At 35.8% G+C, this 19,027-nt stretch overlaps 1 protein-coding gene across 1 annotated transcript in view; it reads right to left on the bottom strand.

Moving 5' to 3' along the window:
- Nucleotides 1-4,030: 4,030 nt before the first annotated feature.
- The window catches only part of LOC131072461 (uncharacterized), a 43,109-nt gene continuing 28,112 nt past the window's right edge, over nt 4,031-19,027 (bottom strand). Inside the window, exons 2-5 of the mRNA XM_058008631.2 lie at nt 5,639-6,111; nt 5,478-5,550; nt 4,314-4,394; nt 4,031-4,150 (exon numbers count right to left, since the gene is read on the bottom strand). Of these exons, the coding sequence (XP_057864614.1) occupies nt 4,031-4,150; nt 4,314-4,394; nt 5,478-5,550; nt 5,639-6,111 (747 nt within the window). The remainder of the gene's footprint in view (nt 4,151-4,313; nt 4,395-5,477; nt 5,551-5,638; nt 6,112-19,027) is intronic.

Raw genomic sequence — 19,027 nt, forward strand, 5'->3', positions numbered from 1 at the left:
TATTAGAATATCACATAGCATCATATAAACAACAAAAACACCATAACTTGAAAGTCATTTAAATTTTGAAACATGCATGATAAATATTTGTTGTTCAAACTTCAAGTTCAATATTAAAATAATAATATCAAGTTCAACAATTAGCTTTAACTTTTAATCATCAATATCATCATCATCATTGACATTAGATGATGATTAGATAAACCACAAGCAGTGCCGGTTTCCACTTGCACTAAAAATGTGCTCAATTTTGGACTCTTCAAATGCAATAAGCTGAGAAGTGGAAGCATCCAAGTCAGTATGCTCTAGCTTTATATCCCACAACTTCGTCTCCCCTTCCTTCTAGTCATGTTGTTTGTGTAAAAGGAGATGCAAGTTGGAATGCACATATACTAAGTTTTCTACTCTTTTTTAGTGCAATTTATTGCTCTTTTCTAAATGGATGAAAGAATATGTAATACAATTCCTCTCAGATGCAGATGAACTGGCAACCTATGAAGACAAAGTAAATAGTTAAAGTTATAAATTATAAAAAAAAATAAGAATAAATAAAAAACTATAAATGGAACTTTAAAAACTAAAAACTAAATATTTATTAATTATTAAACTTACTTGTGCTAAAATTTTGATTGTGAGGGATTGTAGATGTTCGAAGAATTGACCATTGAAGTACCACCAACTATGAGCATCCTTTAACAACCTATCACGAAGAGCCTCAATACTTTGACCAGTTGAGTGCACAAAATCAATGAACTCACTCATGACTAAATCTCGCAATTCATCTTCAGGAAGAGTCTGTAGAATGTTGGCTTGTACCCTTCAGCCACTTCAAAATCTCTATATGGGGGAAGCCTTCCTAACACAAAAAGAATGACTACTATAGTATTTTGGAGGCAATGCAAAGGCAAAAAAAAGGTAATGGAGTGGTCATTTTGTTCCATCTTTCTTCAACAATTGCATGCATTTGTTTGAAGAAAGTCTCCTCAAGGTCTTGCTCTTTCACATTTATGATGCACTTCATCTTCCCAAGCATTGAGTTGATGTCATCATATATCTTTCCAATGGAAGCCCTGTCCATGTAAATATAGTACATCATGCTCATAATGGGCTTGGTGAAACTAAGGACATACTCCACACAATCCCACCATGAGTCATCTAATATCCTCTGCTAAATTTTTGTGGCCCTAACAGCATTGCTTTGCCTCCATATAGACCAATTTGGGTTTTATCACCATGTTAGAAAGTATCTTTCACAAGTTGTCTCAAGACGATTGTGTTAAGAGGGAAAATTGGATTCTATAACCTATTATAAATAAATAAAATGATTAAACTTTAAAAACAAACTTTAAAAATGAATTAGAATACACAATCAAATTATAAAAATATTAAGTTTTATGCTATTTCACTTAAATAGCTCCAATTTCGAAAATGATATAAAAATTCCTTGAGATATGTGGTGGTTGGCAATGATCATTTGGATGTCCTCAATCTCTACGTACACTTCGTTGATCTAGTCAATTTTATTCCCAATCTCTTGTAGCATAAGATTGAGTGAGTGTAATGCACAAGGTGTCCAAAAGATATGTTGATATCATTCCTCAACCAGCAACCCAACAGCTCTGCAATTCTTTGCGTTGTCTGTTATGACTTGAACAATATTACAGGGTCTCGCTGCCTCAATGGCTGCATTGAGAATGTCAGCAATAAATTGTCCATCTTTTACCTGCCCCTCACAATCCATGCCTCTCAAGAACATTGCCCCTTTAGGGGACACCGCTATGACATTGATCAAGTGACAATTTTTTGAATCTTTCCACCCATCTGAAACAATGGACACAACTATCTTAATCCATGAATCCCTTATGGGCTTCAATCAATCTTCAACCACCTTGACATCTTTTTCCAATATTGTGAGCGAACAACATTGAAAGCCAAACCCATTTGCATAAATACATCTTGCTACATGTTGGTCAGCAATGTATCGACTCTCATTTTGAAATGCAGTTTCCAATGGTCCCTTTGATCTTTGGACTACAATGGGTTGTTCATTTGAAGATGACATGTGGCCAAAAATGGATTGTTTTCTACCACAATATCAGAATTAGATGGGGGTTGCATTCGCTTTGATCTTTTTTCAAGGGGTGATTTAATTTATGGGCTTCTCATTCATCTACTTCTTCTTACTCCATAATATATCTTATCACTGTCGCTGATGACACAAGTACACCGTTCTTTCCAGGGCAAGCTTTGATGCCTTTATCAAGTGTTCCACACAAATGTGCTTTCATCCAAAAATATGAACTAGAATATTGTTTATCACATTCATTGCATTTCCAAATGTAACCCCCACCACCTAGAATTAGTTGTATCATTTCAACATATTTCCACAGACGAGAATTTGGATCTGTTTTGAATTTAGGTTGAGTTGTGAAGAGACAGAACTAGTTGCCATTGAGATTCCTATAGCAAGAAATTTTGTGAACGCATTCAAAACAAAAATAAAAAAATTGAACACAAAAAATAGATGTAGAAACCCTAGCTCTTTTGAATCTCTGTTACATTCATAAAAGAATAGAAAAAAAAATAGATAAACAAAACAAATAATTTGTTTCATGTCTGTAAAACAAAAATAGAGGAAAACAAATTGAGAAGGATCTTACCTCTTTGCAAAAAAATCCCTCTACAATCTTCCTGACAGCCAATGAAAAGTTGCAAGTACATAGGAATGAGGATGCAATTGTTGTTGAAGCTTCAAAGATCAATTTTCAACTCCCTATGTTGATCCAACAAGCAAAAATTTATGTTCAACCTCTTGGAATGATGTTTTCTGTCTGCAAAATAAATGAACAAAAATGAAGTTGTTATGGTGTTTTAAGCGTTTTGGAGGTCACTTTTAGGGTTGAGGGCACCTAATCAAAGTCAACCTCAAAAAATATTTAAATTCAAAAAAGTTTAAAAAACCTTTCATTGGGCATCAGGAGGCTGGTTGGGTTCATGTGGGTTTGGTTGGGTCCGTGCTGGATGAACTGGGCATCATTTTGAAGCACCCCGCCAGTACCCACAGGCACATTGGACGGGGTGCAAACCAGACCTGGATCCAGCAAGGCAAGGGGTGAACCCAGCTACTTATTAATCATTATTGCACTGTCTTACTTCAACCCTTGTAGTTTCCCTTTCCTATGGTATTGAACCTATGGATTGCAATTCTGAAGATGTTCTGAAATGATTCTTATCCCTCAATCTTTTTTCTTCTCTGATTTGACGTACTTGATCAACAATGTTCTATCTCATGCTTCACTGTTAAACAATAAGATTGTCTAACCTTATGGCACTAGCTTTAAAATCCATGAATTGCTTAGAATTTGCCAGCAAATCAATTATAAATCTACACAATTATATTTCAGCTTTAGCTTGAAAGCTGTTGCAGGAAAAAATATTTGTCTAGGACATACATTCGTAGCATAAACTTATTGCTACATTCCATCAAATTAATATGTTTCCTAATGTCCTGCACAAAATTATGAAATTGTAAATTCCATGGACCGAGACTTGGTACTTCTAAATGCAGTCCTCACAAATTCGGAATATAATGTGCAGTTATACCCTCATCCACCTCCCGAAACTCAAGGAAGATTGAATATATATCCACTGAAGGACATAACTATTACATGATTCAGTTCTAAGGCCTGGCTCTATTGTAGATTTGGTGCAGGGCCTTTGCAAATTTAACAAAGAAAAGAAAATATCAAAGTAGTCCATCATCTTCCTCTGATCGCCACCTTATGGAATTACATGCCTCAAGAATTGATCTGGTAAAGGGATCAAATACATACAATTTTTTATCCTCCAAACCCACTTATTCATGAGATTGCATTCATTATTCATCCATATATGGGATATTTTGTAGGGTCATAAGTTAACAGGAATTAATTTGTAGATAAATTAATCTAAAAGCTTACTAGGGTTGTAAGTTTCTAACTAACTTAAGCATCATATCTAGGACTTGACATTTCTGCAAGAAAAGCAAATATTAAAAAATAAAAAAGCCTGAAAGTAAGCTTTGCAGAAAAAGAGAATATGAACTACCTGTAGATCGAAACAATCTGGGTTCCCCATAAACAGTTGTGAACACAAATGTTTGATTTGTTCCCTGCAAGAGAATTGCATGTTTCAGAAAAACATATACTAAGAAAGTCATAAAAAATTAAGGCAATTCCAGATGTCAAAAAGAAAACTGCCATGATACAAACACAAAAGGACTGATCAAACACTGAAACTATGTCCTGAGTTGCAAATTTATGATTATAACATACTTGATATTTTTTCTTTGGAGTGGGTTTAAGTGGCCCATTTAACAATCCCCCAAACACTGCACCTTCCATATCACCAGTTACCTGTAAAAGTGAAGATAATATCATCAGGTTATACTAAGGTGTCTAGAAACAACTAGAACTCACAGCAATTTATGTGCTTACCCATTCAAATGGAAGTCAAATTTGAGAGGATAATGACAGAAGGTAAAGCTGGAAGTCACTAACAATTAGGGTCCAGTCTAAACCAGATTTAGATTTATCTTTCATCTATATAGCATTATCCTTTTCCAGCTCATGGATTATGTAGACAGCAAATATGCCGCCACTAAATAAATAATACTTTGTTTTGGCAATGTAATAAATTATAGTTCCTATAGGGGTAGTTGGTCGTTGCCGGCGGTTGGTTACCCTATGGGAACTATAATAACCAACCGCCAGCAACTACCAACTACCCCTATGGGAACTATAATTTATTACATTGCGAAAACAAAGTATTATTTATTTAGTGGCGGCATATTTGCCGTCTACAGATTAGTTTTTGCTTTTGTTAGTTTCATGGCTATTGAGAAGAAGCTAATGCTTTTCATGCCCTTCATTCTTAGCTCATTTTGGACAGCCAAATCAGTTTTGATTCTTTTAGAAATCACTTTTTATTAGGCTTGCAGTTTGGTCAACTGAAAATCGAAATTTTCCATTACCTTCCTTATTGCTTCAGATGATTGGATACATATTTTGTACATTAATGAGTTTAAAGTCTATATTTAATTAGTGTTGATATTAATATTTCCAGAAATATTAATTGATATATGTAAAAAGTAAGATCTGACAATGCTGTAGTTGATCTTGTCATGGTATCCACTTGGACCGTTAGATGTTGATCAACAAACTGCAATTATCTTTCCGTTACTTAATACATTTAGAATCTTTTGCAACAGATTTTGAAACCAAGAAGACAGCAAAAATGTCATTACTTTGAACCATCTCCTTGTAACTTGAATGAATACAGGTACAAACTGATCCTGATCCATTAAAATTTGAAAAAATACTATGGAAGAGAATTTTAATTCAATAAAGTTAAAAGTTAAGCTTTGGAAATATTTTCTAAATTTGATCTAATCTATAACTAGCATCCATTTATTAATAGTTTGGGATAACAAATCATACCAGTAAGCATGGTCCAGGAAGATCATTACTCTTACGAGTAAGAGTCAAGAGGGACATACCATGTTTCTGTGTACTGTCCAAAATTAAGAAAAAATATTATTACATATTAAAAAAAACAAATCTTAATGCTTTTTAAACATCGATGTAGAACACTAATTTACCTGTACAGCAATACCCACTGACAGCCCTTTACCACAGTAGGAAGACAAGCATTCAAAAATTCTCGAAGATTATCTGACAAAAATAAAGACTCGTCTGAAAGATCAGGCAGAGATGGAATTGCCTTCTGTAAAACCCAATCTTGATCTGATGTATCACGAGTTTTTGAGCCAATCTCAGTCACAACCTCCCACTCATTATCCTCATAAACCCCAGAGTCGTCTTCTCTTGTACCATGAGTTTCAAATACCAACTTGTAATCAGAGATTTCATCCTGCCTTAAAGACTCTTCAATTAGGTTCTTCTGTCTAACAGAATTTCCGGAATCTGGGGCAGAAGAGACCTCATATTCAACATTCTGACTTGAACTATTGTCATTAGAACCAGTGCCAGCTGAAGGAAGCAGGGAAAAAAGAAAAGCAGATAAAGATGATGTATCTGGCCCATAAAAATCACCTTCTGCAACAGCTGCACCCTGAAATTGCCAAAGTTTCACATTTTAATGCATTTTTAGTTTTCATCATGTGGAATTACAAATCAATATGCAGATGAATAGCTTCACAGCTTAAGAACAGATTATGTGCAAACAGTTGCAGTTCATTGTGTAAAGTTCAGTTGACCTCAGTAAAAGTTTGAAGGTAATTGTCCTAGAAGATGGCAGTTTTCATTACAAATATGCCCCTACATTCCCAAGGTCCGTTTTTGGACTGACCTATGACCTACTATCATGTTGCATCTATTATCCTGTTATCTACAACCTTTGCAACATAATGGTTTATCTATTTTAGAATCTGCAACCAAGGAAGACAGAAGACATGCATAATGTGAATTTTCAAGAAAGAAAATTAAGAGGTATAACACAACAGATATAAAGTTTCTTCTCACAGTGTCCCTTTTATAGTGAGAATGACGCTAGATGATATCTTTAGTTATATATAAGGAGTTTCATAAAGTTGCTCCAATATGAACTGACATTCCAAGCATTATCTGTTTCTGCAGAGAAAACAAAGTAAATAATTTAAATTCTTAGGGAAAATAAAACAGAGGTTAATTTCAGATCCATAAGAACTGTGAATCCCCTAATATCTTCATGCCTATATTCCAGGTACACAAAATATTCTCCCTATAAATTGTAAGCACCATTACTTCAAAATTGTTCTTACAAAAGAATGTATTTGTGCAATGCTTGAAGTCAAATCTGTGATGCATGCAAACGAGCAGAATATGTTCCAAGAGAATGATAATAAGTATAGTGTAGCCTAAGCAACACATCAACGGAATCTACCAAAGCTAGTCAAAACCCTAAAACACCTAAAGGTATACATATTACAGTATGCATCTTGATAAAGCCATCTGTAATCACAATTTTGAGATCCCAGAATTGCATCTAGGAGGTCATTTGACATTCTTTCAAGGGTTAAAAACTACGACAATTGATTAGTGCAGCATGAGCTGCATCAAAATAATTAGAACCATTAACTAGGTAACTTCTAACAAAGCTAAAATATGTAAAATAACTTGAATTTTCCACAAACAATTTTATATGTTTGTCAGACATGTTGACCTTCAGATTATTTCATTTGATGTTGTCTGCGGAAGTGATGCAACATATAGATTCAGTTTTGGCATGTCGTATTTATTAGTCCTTCGTCTGAGACCTAAAATGATAACTTAGACAACACCAGGATTATCTGCATATATGTAATTTTCTCCATCAAATTGTATTCATGTAGAACATGTTAAAACTTAGTGCCAGAATGCACATGCATCTGCGTGCACACATGCATGCACATACACACTCACCCACACACATCTACACACATACACAAAATGCATAACACACACAAACAGCCACACATCCACACACGCACATAAAACACACACACACGGCATGTATTTGTACACATACAAACACACGCCCACACGAGTGCACAAATTCACGTACATGCAGTGCTGCAAAAAAGTAGAGAGACATGTACATGCATGTGCGAAGTGGTTGGGTGTGTGGATGTGTGTGTATGTGTGTGTATGTGGGTGTGATGTCTATACAAGTGCATGTGTGGGCTCCTGGGCATGCATGGGCACGTGTGTGCACATTCTTCATGCATGTGTGTGCACACATACATGCACTCGCACACATAACAATCTATCCTTCACATAAGTTGTGCTATGAGGAGCATTTCTATGGCATTAAAACACTCAAGAAATGTACCTGGCCTCATCTGCATGTGTTGGGATGGTTTGAACCAGTTCCTTGTATTAAACATTTAATTACCATGAAATTTGCTTACAACCACATGCTCAAAGGGTTTAACTGCTTTAACATAAAAATACTTGAGTGGACTTTATCAAGAATTTAACAAATGTGACAATTCAATTGCTGATCTTTGAAGAGCAACCTGTTTATAGAGACTCTCCTAGCCTTGGAGAGATTCATAGGACATTTGACAGCAAGCTTAGACAAATGAAACAAGCCATTTATAGCAAGGATCCTAATTTGGGATTTTATATAGAGCACATAAGGCCCATTGTGACAAAATGGTGGAACAGTATGAACCCCCCACTTCATATGCGAGCCTATGCTCTAAATCCCAAATGGTATGTATCATGGCCTCAGAGAGGGCCTTCATCTTATAATGAAGAGGTGAAAGAAAGACTCATGAAGGCCTTTTGAAAAGTGTTTACTGACAAGGAGTCTACTTTACTTTGAATATAATGGCTAGCCTTTGTCAATCTCCACAATCCAACATTCAACAAACTAGGGGCAAAGACATATTAAGCTACATTAGCTCAAACTGAACCTATTAGATGGGGAATGTGGAATGGTGAGGATGCACCAAAGTTGAGGATACTTGCCACTCACCTCCTTGCACAAGTTGCTAGTCCTCCTGTTGCAAAGAAGAATTAGTTCACATATGGCTTCATTTAGTCAGTCAAGAGGAAATGGCTTACCTCTCAATAAAAGAAGTTGGTGGCAAATTGATAGGTTCTTGAGGATCATTAAACTCCAACTACACATTGAGATGTTCAACCTGAAGATGCCAAACAAGTTAGACTCCAACCACACATTGTGTTTTCACTCAATGAGGCAGCCCCTCATAGTGGCAGTGATTCAAATTCACATTTTGATTTTGAATCAGTGTCAAATGCTAATTAAGGAAGGCAACAAATTTTCTATGTTTTGGTCATTTAGTAGTTGAAAATTGCAGCCTTTGGGCATTTTGTTGTATTTTTTAATTTTTATATAATATACATGCAAATTGACAATGAAAACAATTAAATTTTATTCAATTGTTAGTCAACTCTCATGTTAACTCTCAATTCAACTCTAATGTTATATGTTAAGATTTTATAACGTATATGATGAATATATTATCAATTTTATCATATGAATATCTGAAATTTCCTATATTTTATTTTTTCCCTTTTTTTATTAGTTGTCCCCTAGTAAATGGCTTTTTGGAAAATGCATCTTGGAAATGTATCCCCTTGTCCCTTGTCATCTCCAAACAAGAAACTTAGTGTTACATGGTCATATACAACTTTAACATCTCATCTCTTAATGTCCCAGCAAAGTCAAATATCCTTAATGTGGAATCAGAAATTCCATGGCATCTCCAATACAAATCTAAAGGAATAAAATCTCTTTAGCATCCTTGGTATCCCTACCAAATGATGACAGATTAATGTGTGTAATGTTCATTGTGGGAGACAGTCCTAGAGCTTTGATTGTTCCTCGTGATGGTAGTATTTTGGCTTCCTCTACTACGATTCTCATTTATCATTTTTATCTCTTCTTTATCTTACAAAATGATAGATTCTACTATTATATCCTTTAATTTATATAGAAAAGAAAACCTTTTCTGATGCACTATCAAAGTCATCAGTGCTCTCTCCTATTCTTCAATTGTTTCTATGCTTCTAACGAATTCTCACACACTTCTTGTTTATCTTGTTCTAAGTTCCACTACCATCCACCTCTCTTCTTCAAACTCACCATCTCACACACTTTTCTCTTCTCTTCCCTCAACATTGATCAGCACATCCTCTTCTTCTTCCAAACAAGCTTTAGTCTTGTCACTATCTTGGTCCTTATCTTGCAATAATCCTACCCTCTATAAATCTTTGGGGCTTTCATATTTTCATTAACTACACCCATCGGTATTACTGATACTAATTCTCCTTGTTCTAGAGTTTTGGATTTGTCATTGTTTTTGGTTTATCTAGCACATGCCAAGTTTAGCCACATTTCTTATCTCATTTTTCCTTGCTCTTTTCTCTCTCCTTTCTCCATTTTTCTTTTCTTCCTTCCTCTCTCAATCTCTCATCCTTAATCCTCCTTTCTAACACATTTCTCATTTGCATTCTTTCCACACTCTATCTCACTTACTTTCTCTACACAGATTCTTAGCTCTCTACACAATCTACATTTGTGATATCCTCTTAGTTCTTTCTATTTAGCCAAACTATCATAACCTGTTTGCATGATCAACTACTTCACTTTAGTAATGTTGTCTTAAAAAATTTAAAAGCACAAATTTCAAACTTCAAGCCATCCATGTCAATCTAAGAGTATCCTACATTTTCTAAGTCATTAAGTAATCATGTTGTTTTCAGTTTTGAGGTTGACAGGAGCAATTTGGTGAATCAAAAGAGTCAAGGCAAATTGATAAATTATTAGGAAAGTCCTTTGCAAAGTTGAGTTCCAAAGGAGAGTGAAAATCCCAAGTTAAATATTCAAATTCCTTCATTTTGGGGATTTTGGGGTTTTTAAGAACCCTTGTAAACATTTTGCTTGGTTAACTTCCTCGGAGTCTCAAGCTTTCTTCGCATTTTTGTAAGTGTTAGCAACTTATTGCCAAATCCAGCAAACCCAAATGTCATAGCTATGTCTAAGTTTCCATACTTTCATTGTAATTGCATTGTCAAGTTACATTCGCACTTTGAAACTCTGCATTGTTAGCAAGGTCGAAGTTTCAAATATCTATTGCTCATTTGTAACACCTACCAAATCACATTCAAAATGAAAAAGGTGCATCATTTATTGCTTGCCTATGTGGAAAAAATAATTAAAACATGTGACCAACCCTTGATTGCATAGTAACTCTGGCATTTTCTCACACTTGTACACACCTCTCACTCTTGCAAATCCAATACAACTCTACCAATTAATTCATGAGAAATTGCAATTGTGCTATCACAAATTGAAACACAAAGAATTAAGGTTTTGGTCGCTTCAATGTTTCAAAGGTTCACATACAAATAGGACTTAGTAAACCTAGTCTACAACCTCATACCAACAAACTTCCATTCCAAGCACAATTGATCTTCCAAGTACTCTCCATTCCACCAAAAGGTTTGCTTGAACATGAAACCTAAAGCTAAATATACAATGTAAAAGTCAGATGATCCACGTGCTAGAATCTTACATGAGGAAATAGGCCCAAGCACATACATGTTAATGAAACAGGCCCAAGCACATACTTGTTAATGAAATAGGATGAAACTAATATACCAAAGATCTTTGAGGAAAATTATGGGAAGGAATTCTAGACATTAGAATTTGATGGCAATTGTTCTTCATCTAGATTGGGTGGTAGAATTGTGTTAATCTCTTCCAATGTTAAGATATCTGTAATGTTCCATTCCTTAACTAAGATTGGATAATAAATAATAATAAAATTAAAATATATAAGGATAAATAATATAAAATAAATAAATAAGTGATAATAAAATACAATATTGATTAAGACAATTAAAAAGACGGAGATTGATAAACGAAAGACAGTGATTGGAATATATTATGGAGACATAATTATCAAATACTAGACCATCGATTAACAAATACCAGAACATCGATTAACAACCTCTCAGAATTATCAAATACCAATATCGACCAAGGCAATCAAGTTGACCAATAGATGGGAGTTTATCAAGCCTTTTTTTGAGCATGCTCCTTCTTTTGAATCGTTCAACATAAGGGAAGTACATATAGAAGTAATCAAGACGTATTGCCAGCCATGTAAACAATGACCTAGCAGAATCCAAAAGTAAATAAGGCCACATGTAGATGGTAAGCAGCGACTAACATGGATCATCAATGGTAACAATGTTTCAAAGGTGGAATATGAACATACTCGGCTAAGGCATGAATCAATAGCGATAAAAAGAACGATTGCAAAGGATTGTCTATCGCTATCCAAAGAAGATACCACATATAGAACGAATGCAAAAGATTGTCTATCGCTGTCCAAGGAGGGATCATCATGATCAACCATTAGTTAAGCAACTCACAATATTAGTTAATAGAGGAGAGGCACGATTTGGCAATTGGGTGCAATTATGTTGAGACACAACTTCTCACATCATGCCCACTTGGAAGGTATTATAGGAGGTTCATCGTTCATCCAAAAGGCATAAAAGACTTGTATTTTCTTAATTATTCTATCCCAGATCTAAGCACTCAAGGAACCCACAATCTGCCTAGCACTTGGGAGGTTCACTACCACCAATTACCTGGTCTTGGACCCATGATCAAAGAGTTAATCAAACAGGAACAGCGTTAGGTGAATCGCACGATTAGAAAGCAATAATACAAGAACGATCAGTTTCAGAACCCCATTCTTTCATAAACCATTCATATCCATACATTCACATGATCATAATGAAGTGAATCAGAAACAGCGATCAGGTCATTACTAGGATCAAGTCCTCTGTATTTCTTACATATTTAGCAAAATCTACAAACATTAAATTGTGTAATTACCCTGCAGATCAGATCTCAGATGTATTCATATTAAGCCATTTATACATTGTTACAATAATCCTTGGCACCTTATGCTTGATCAATAGTATATAAGAAGTTGTTCATGCATTCAAGAAGAATCATTGCTAAGCTGCAGTTGTATGAATTGTTCTTACTCCTATCGTTCCAATCAAGGTCCTGGTATAATAACTACAATCGCCTCTTGATAGCATTACTTAAGCAATCATTGACAAAAACTATTAGGAAGCCCACAAGGGGCATTACAAGTGGTATCAAAGAATGTTCCTACCAACTTGGGGAAAATAGTTAATGCAACTTAGTCAGCGAATAATTAGGGCTCTAGAAAGGGAAAAAAAGGAAGGCTACCCACCAAAACAACACTAAGGACTCACAAATGGAGTATGAATTGAGAAGTTACATGGAAAGAATGAACAAACAACCGAAGCATTACTTCAAGCCCTTCAAAACATAAACGATACTCTTAATGAAAGGCATGAGAGGCAAGATACCCACAACCAATCTGAGAACATCCATGAAACTACAATCGCCTCTTGATAGCATTACTTAAGCAATCATTGACAAAAACTATTAGGAAGCCCACAAGTGGTATCAGAGAATGTTCTTGCCAACTTGGGGAAAATAGTTAATGCAACTTTGTTAGCGAGCAATTAGGGCTCTAGAAAGGGAAAAAAGGAAGGCTACCCACCAAAACAACACTAAGGACTCACAAATGGAGTATGAATTGAGAAGTTACATGGAAAGAACGAACAAACAACCGAAGCATTACTTCAAGCCCTTCAAAACATAACGATACTCTTAATGAAAGGCATGAGAGGCAACATACCCACAACCAATCTGAGAACAACCATGAAACTACAACAAGGTCAAAATCAAGCACAAATGGACCTCCCTTCTTAACCAAGGACAGACCACCAAGAGAAAACAGGGAAATTCACAATCCTAATATGAGAGAGCTTGCCATAGAATATGCAGGACTTGACCCCGAAGTCAAAAGAAGCATCCCCTTTGCAGCCTATTGTGAGGCAGCAACAAAGAACATTCCCAAAAGAGGAAATAACCTAGCAAATCAAAACCTACAGCATAAATTAGGAAAATTAAGCATCCCTAGTTTTGATGGGACTGAAAAAATCTCAGCCCATGCTTGAATTCAAAAATTAGAAACGTACTTGACCCTAAGCCCCCTGTTAGAAGAAGAGGCCATCACATTTGCCGTACTACACCTAGAAGGAGTCGCCCATGACTGGTGGCATGGATTGATCACTCAAGATCATAAGAACATAAAAACTTATGATGCATTTAAGAGAGGATTTATAGAAAGATTCGAACAAAAGCATCCCCAAAGGCACTTTAGGGAGTTAACGAGGATAAGACAAAGGGTATCACTTGAAGAGTACATGGCATAATTTCAAAGGCTAGCAATCATGGTACCCGGGATATCCGAAGATAGGCTCATCTACCTATTTGTGGAAGGATTATCAGACACCACTCATGGATTAGTAAGTGCCTTGGATCGTACTACACTACAAGAAGCAATTCTTAAGGCCACAAGGCTTGACTCCACCCAAACAAAGGAAGAAAGTCACCATAAGAGGCACCACAAAAAACTGTCATTTCATTGGGGAGATGGACACAAGAAACCATACCTTTCCTATAATGATCGGGAAGAATTAAAGAAGGCCGGCCTTTGCTTTGATTGAAAGAAGGAATGCAGAAAGGGACACGTTTGTAAGCAAGATGAAACCAGCAAGGAAAAGGTGTGCTAAAAATGCCAGATAGAATGGAAACATGGACACATCTGTAATCCACAGGACCTTAAGCAAAAGAACTTGTGTTTCAGATGTAATGAAAGATGGGAGCGAAGACATAAATGCAGGAAGAGAAGCCAAGCCCATAAAATAGAAGCCACATCCATTGAAGAAAAGGAAAACAAGGGAAGGGTAGAAAAAACATGGAGTTTTGTGCAGGAACATATCTAGGGGTTACAACACCCTTGCAAACACAAGAAATAGTTAGCTTGGCAGATTTAAACTTTCCCATAAAACATCACATAAAGGTGCAACGGGCCCCTTATAGGTGAACGCCATCAATGGAGTTAGATATCTCATATAATTAAGTTAATGATTTGGCCCAAGAGATAGTTTTGGTCCTGGTTGGATGCTCTTGTGGATTGGTTACTCCGAGAGATGGTTCTGGTCCTAGTTGGATGCTCCTGCCTCTTAAGAGTAAAGTGAATTGGCCCAAGAGATGGTTTTGGTCCTGGTTGGACGCTCCTGCCTCTTGTGGAGGAAATGATAGATTGATTGACCCAACGGATGGATCTTGTCTTGGTTGGACATTTTTGCTTCTTGTAGATCAAGTGAACTATATCTACATGTGTATGCTTGTATCTGAATATATCCATGTGTCTACTTCATGTTTTCATGTGTTATTCTGTGTCTTCAAGGTCATTCTCCATGTCTTCATGCGTTCATGTGTATACTTCATGTTGTTTCATATATTCATATGTATACATTGTATTTTATTTGGGAGCTGAGTCAGTTTAAGAAAATTGTCAATTGCTTGAGGACAAGCAATCTTGAGTGGGGAGGGTTGTAATGTCCCATTCCTGAACTAGCATTGAATAATAAATAATAATAAAATTATTGTCCTAATTTTTGAACTTGCACAAATTGGGACAACCCCACAGAGTTTTGCTTGAAATTTGAGATTTTAAGGCTCTAGATACATTTTCCGAGGCATTTTTACATCACCTAGGAATCCATTGATGAATCCAAGTCCTTCACCTCCGCCTTTGCAATTTTCATTGTCTTAAAGTTGGGTTTTTCTTCAATTTTGGGTTTCAGAGCAGTCACTACAAGTCGGAGATTTTAATACAAAATAACAAGATTTTAAGGCTCTAAGGCATGCTTTTCAAGGTGGAAAGTCTACATTTCTTGAGGGTAAATCAATCACGAGCTTATCTTGCATCTCTGTGAGTTACTTTTGACCTTCGTTTTGGCCATTTTCTATGCAATTTCAGGTTTCAAAGCAGACACTGCAAGTTGGGAAACTTTTAAATGTCATTGCAAGTTGGGGAACTTTTAGATGTCATTGCAAGTAAAGTCACTGCAAGTAGGAACTTTTTTATGCAATTACAAGTTTTAAAATTCACTTTATAATTCTTTTTTCACTTTAAGTGTTTGTAGGAACTTTTTGAGGTGAATGCAAGTGTTTGAAATTACAAGTCTTTTCAACTTGTAAAGTGTCCTTCAAAACCCGAAATTGGCCTTTAAGTCATTTTTTCAAACTTGTAAAGTGATTTTAAAAGCTCCCATTACAAGTTATTTTCAAAACGCAACTTGTAATGAACCAAAAATTACCCAATTTTCTTCAAGTAAAGCATTACAAGACATTTTCAACTTGTAATGGGTCATGAAAAAACCGAAATGCTTGCAATGAGGAATTACAAGTCTTTTAAACTTGTAATGAGTCTCCCCAAACCAGAAATTAGTTTTGCAAGTGTTTTTGTGAATTTTTAACTTGCTCTTGCTCATATGTACCCCGATTGGAGAGATTTTTGGCAAAAAGAACACTTGGCAAGGTCTGCAACTTTATTGAATTCCCCATTTTTTCTCTACCATTGCCACGTTTTTGCAGATTTGAGTTTGATATTAATGCCCTTCCCTCCATGGTCGGATCTCCACAAGGCAGCTGCAAGTTTCTTTCATTCATAAGCAAGCTTTAAATGTTCCCTCTTTGCAAATAAAGAACAATTGTAGTCAGATCTTCAAGACCCGATTACAAGTGGTTGTGTAAAAGTTTTTCCCTATACTTGCACTTGCAGTCAGCCTTCCCAAACCCGAAATTGGTCCAAAATGCACTCAAAAACACTTGAAAATGAGTCTCTAGGAACCAATTACAAGTGCAAACTTGTATTTTCCCATTACACATATGAAGTAACATGTCCATTCTCAACAATTGCAAGTCAATGCTCTTGTTATTCTACACATGTAATGGAGTCCTCAAAACCCGAAATTCACTTGTGAGCCCATTTTTGCATCAATTTATCCTTTTCCTTGTCAATCTTGTTTGCACACATGATCTATCAAACCAACAAATCAAGGCATGGGCATTGTTTTATAACAATTTCATCTTGAATAAGGTGTTATGGGTTCTTCATCATTGAACAAAAGAAGAAGAGATACAACAGTAATTCATGGGGCAGCCCAAGGGTCAATAATCCTCAAGAAGTCATCTAGTGACAAAGTGAATCAAGCATGGAAAAAGAACACAACGAAGAGAAGAATTTCCTTCCTAAAGAAATGGTACTACCCCAAGCCTGTGATATGGTTGAAGTTCGTTGGCCAAGGACACAAAGATCATTAAGGAATTTTGTTTCGACAAGTTACATGTAAAAACAAGTTTTGTAATTGCAAGTGTCACTTTTACTTGCATTTTTGTAAAATGTAATTACATGTAAAGCAACTACAAGTTGAGTTAAATTAGGACTATAGTTGGAATAAGTCATGGTGGTTGAGATAATTTCTCAAGTTAGTTGGGATCCTCCCACCTTTTTCCCAAGGCTCCTCTCCTATGAATACTTGAGGGGGTCTATTGTAATTTTTATCTTTTGGTAATGCAACAAAATTCTCCCAGTTTGTATGTGCACTCTAAGACTTTGAGCTTAGATGTAAATCAAATTGCTTTCAATAAAAGAGGCAAGTCGTGTTGAGACTTTGTGCCACTTCTCGTTGTTATGTGACAATATTTTATGGAATTGATTGTGATTTTTGTTATATTGCCCAAGAGGGATTTAAATTCAATCTTGCAGACTTTGAGCTGCTAATTGTATTTAGAGTTATAGGTTTGGTTTTCAGACTTGGTCTTGCAAACATTGAGATGCTCATCACGTTTAAAGCTATTGTAGAAAGCTCAAGTAAGGAGATAACTTGTAGACTTTGTGTTGCTTTTATTTTTAAGACTTGTGCATGTAAGGTGAAGTGCATCATATAGACAAACTTTGAGTTGTTGTGTGTTGTACATTGTTATCATTTTGAGAAGGTTGATAGAACGGTAGAAGTGTTGAAGACTTTGTGCTTTCATTTCTATTTTCCCATCTCAGGGAAGTGACAGAAGTCTTTGTGCTTTGATGGAAACTTTGCTTCTTTATTTAATTTACTTCATTAATCATTTGTGCTTTCAGCTGTGATTCTTTTTCTGAAAGAAGAGAAAAGAATAAGTGTCTTTTCTGAATAAAAAAGAATAAGACAAAGTTTCACCCAGATTTAGAATAGATTTAGAGTTAGAATTTATTTTTAAATTGTTGAAGAAGAAAGCAAAGGGGGAGCCTTCCCTTTGAAATTAGGAGAGTATATCTCACACACTATGGCTGAAACCAAAATTTTGCATGCCTTCTGAGGCGTATAAAATTTTCAACCAACAAAAATTAAAATATAAAAGAAATATAAATAGTATAAAATAAATAAATAAGTAATAATTAAATATAATATTCATTAAGACAGTTAAAATGAAGGAGATTGATAAACAAAAGACAGTGATTGGAATATATTGTGGAGCCATAATTATCAAATACTAGAACATCGATTAACAACCTCTTAGAATTATCAAATACCAATATCGACCAAGGCAATCAAGTTGACCAATAAATGGGAGTTTATCGAGCCTTTTTCTGAGCATGCTACTCCATTTGAATTGTTCAAAATAAGGCAAGCACATATAAAACATAATCAAGACATATTGCCAGCCACGTAAACAATGACCTGGCAGAATCCAAAAGTAAATAAGGCCACATGTAGATGGTAAGCAGCAACTAACATAGATCATCAATGATAACAATGTTTCAAAGGTCGAATATGAACATACTCGACTAAGGCATGAATCAATAACGATGAAAAGAACAAGTGCAAAGGATTGTCTATTGCTGTCCAAAGAAGATACCACAGATCAAACGAATGCAAAATATTGTCTATCGCTGTCCAAGGAGGGATTATCATGATCAACCATTAGTTAAGCAACTAACAATATTAGTTAATAGAGGAGAGGCACGATTTGGCAATTGGATGAAATGATGTTGAGACACATCTTCTCACATCATGCCCACTTGGAAGGTATTAGAGGAGGTTCGTCGTTCATCCAAAAGGCATAAAAGACTTGTATTTTCTTAATTATTCTATCCCAGATCTAAGCACTCAAGGAACCCACAGTCTGCCTAGCACTTGGGAGGTTCACAACCTCCAATTATGAAGCAGTCACCGGTGAGGAGGGACCTCAAAGAGATCAATCCGGACTGGTCAGCAAGAATAAACACAACGGAAACACAAAGATATGATGGAGGCAATGCAGAACAAATTAAACTGACTACATCCATCCGGTAACAACCGGATTACAACATACCGGCTCACAGGCCTAGTAGAACATACAGAATAGGTCACAACCGGGACCTTGAATCTTGAGATCTATCTTCTACGCACAGTCTAGCTACTTGATTCTCTGCTTGATTACATTCTAATGTGCAATTACAATTATATATATCGATCTAAAGGATCCAGTCGGCCCAAAAGGATCAAAACCCGAAGAACCAAACCTAACGTGTAGAATAACAAGG

This window comes from Cryptomeria japonica, chromosome 11, assembly GCF_030272615.1.
Source record: "Cryptomeria japonica chromosome 11, Sugi_1.0, whole genome shotgun sequence".
NCBI lineage: Eukaryota > Viridiplantae > Streptophyta > Pinopsida > Cupressales > Cupressaceae > Cryptomeria > Cryptomeria japonica.